This window comes from Ursus maritimus, unplaced genomic scaffold, assembly GCF_017311325.1.
Source record: "Ursus maritimus isolate PB19 unplaced genomic scaffold, ASM1731132v1 scaffold_24, whole genome shotgun sequence".
NCBI lineage: Eukaryota > Metazoa > Chordata > Mammalia > Carnivora > Ursidae > Ursus > Ursus maritimus.
Window position 1 is genome coordinate 45,693,969 of NW_024424897.1, and position 2,438 is coordinate 45,696,406.

At 39.9% G+C, this 2,438-nt stretch overlaps 1 protein-coding gene across 1 annotated transcript in view; it reads right to left on the bottom strand.

Moving 5' to 3' along the window:
• Nucleotides 1–1,584: 1,584 nt before the first annotated feature.
• Nucleotides 1,585–2,438, bottom strand: part of LOC121104906 (olfactory receptor 3A2-like) — a 1,822-nt gene continuing 968 nt past the window's right edge. The window contains exon 2 of the mRNA XM_040639840.1: nt 1,585–2,431. Coding sequence (XP_040495774.1) covers nt 1,760–2,431 — 672 coding nt within the window. The 3' untranslated portion in view covers nt 1,585–1,759. The remainder of the gene's footprint in view (nt 2,432–2,438) is intronic.

Genomic DNA, 2,438 nt, shown 5'->3' on the forward strand with positions numbered 1-2,438 from the left:
CATAACAAAATACAACAGACTGGGTACTAAACAACAGAAATTTATTTTTTCACAGTTCTGGAGGCTAGTAGTCCAAGGTTAGGTGCCAGCATGGTCAGAGTCTGGTGGGGGCTCTCTCTTCCTGCCTTGCAGGTGGCTGCCTTCCCGCTGTGTCCTCATGCAGCATGTCTCTTGCTCTTTTACAGGTCACAGTCCACCGGGTTGGGGCCACAACCTAATTTAATCTTAATTACTTCCTAAAATACCTCATTAATACTTCCTAATTAATCTCATTTAGCCTTAATTATTTCCTAAGGACCCTGATTCATATACAGTCACATTGGGGCTTAGGGCTTCAACATATGAATTTTGGCGGGACCCAGTGTAGTCCACATCATGGATAATAAACATTTGAAAATATATTCAACCTTAAGTGATGTCAAATAAATGCAATTATTAAAATAATAATTAGTATTTTTCAACCATTATAATGTCAAGAAACAGAAATGCAATTATTAAAATAATAATTAGTATTTTTCAACCATTATAATGTCAAGAAACAGAAGAATTTATTTATAATAGCTACTGTTAACAAAGTTGTGGGGAGCAAGAAGTCTCACTAACCATTGTAACAATAAAAGAGTGAATTTTTTGTGGGATCAGGGGAAATATATATATATATATATACACCTGTTTTTATTTTTTTCGACTCAGGAATCTTACTAATTAGAACTTATTGAAATGCTTGCAAGATAATAAAAACACATCTTTGAAGAATATTATTTATATTATCAATCGTAATTATAGTAACTCTAGAAACAATATAAACCATCAGAAGAAATATGGTTAAGTAAATTATGGTTAACTCATAAATTAACATTAGGCAGGTATTAAAATAAGTAAGGTAAGTTTTTAAATATTTTGATAGAGAATAAAGTCTACCAAGTAATGGGTAAACAAAAAAAGACATGGCATGACATGCCCTTATAGATATGACATACACGTAAATATTATTATATTGATAAAAAATATGTAAATGTATTTATATATGTATAAAAAACTAGAAGGGAAGCACCAAATTCTTAACAGTGGTTTCTTCTGGAAATTGAATTATGAAGGGCTTGGATAGAGACGGTAAAGATTTGACTTTCATTTTCCACTGGTAAAATTTTGTTTTGTTCTCATTTTTATAAACATAAATTCTAATGGGAAATTTAAAACCAATGAATGATATTTCCATTTTAGAAAAAAATAAGAAGTACCAAAGGAAGTATAAACTCTTCACTGTTAAATACCCTAGAATCTTGCAATGTAGACAGAGTACTCAATGTCTCAAATTATACTGTACTAAGTCTAGAATCTTGTGTGGGATCCTGGTGTCAGAACAAGTTGGGGAAGCTGTTTCAGGGGAAGCCAGATGGGAGGATGTACTAATACTTGGTACCAAGCTGTGACTTTCCATATTCCAGTTTGCAGAGAATCTTTGCTGGAGTATTTTTAGGGACATCAGCAGAAAATAAACAAAGGGTCCTGCCTGTAGGACCATGAGTCTCCCAGAATGCAGAGCGTCCTGGGTTCTAGCTCCAACTGGAGTGGAAAGGGTAACTAGGACGAAAAGGCAACTAGCCAAGGATTTTGGTCTACAGAATCTGTAGACACATTACCAGGTAGAGCCTCCTTGGGGAACAAGAAGTCTTACTTCTCAACAAAAGTCATTTTGCTCAAGGATCTAGGAGAGACAGGAAACACTTGCTGTAGTTCTACCCTTCTGATACACTCCTCATACAAGGGCTCGCTTCCCCGTGAACACCTGCCGCAGAGCCCCCTGCACATCAGGGTTCCGGAGGCTGTAGATGAGTGGGTTCAGCATGGGGCTGATGACAGTGTTGAGGATGCCAATCCCTTTGTCCTTGTCTGAGGCCTCCACTGAGCCCAGCCTCATGTAGCTGAAGACACCTGTCCCATAGAATATGCCCACCACAGTGAGGTGGGAGCCACATGTGGAGAAAGCTTTCTTTCTGCCCTCAGCAGAGCGGATTCGTAGGACTGCAGCTACCACATGGATGTAGGAGGTGACAATGAGAATCACAGGTGCACCTGCCATGAGGATACCCAGTCCAAAGAGCAGCAGCTCATTGAGTTGGGTGCTGGAACAGGACAGGTGGAAGAGCTGTGGGAGGTCACAGTAGAAGTGATTGATCACATTGGGACCACAAAAGTTGAGTGTGGCTATGGCTACTGTGTGGGTCAGTGCATTGGTGAAAGCTAAAGCCCAGGACACAGCCACCAATATCCTCTGGACTGCCTGGTTCATTCGGGTGCTGTAGGTGAGGGGCCGGCAGATGGCCAGGAATCGGTCATAGGCCATGGCTGTCAGCAGGAAGCAGTCCACACCAGCCAACTGATGAAAGAAGAAAAGTTGGGTGAGACAGGCTCCATAAGGAATTGTATGCTTGTGG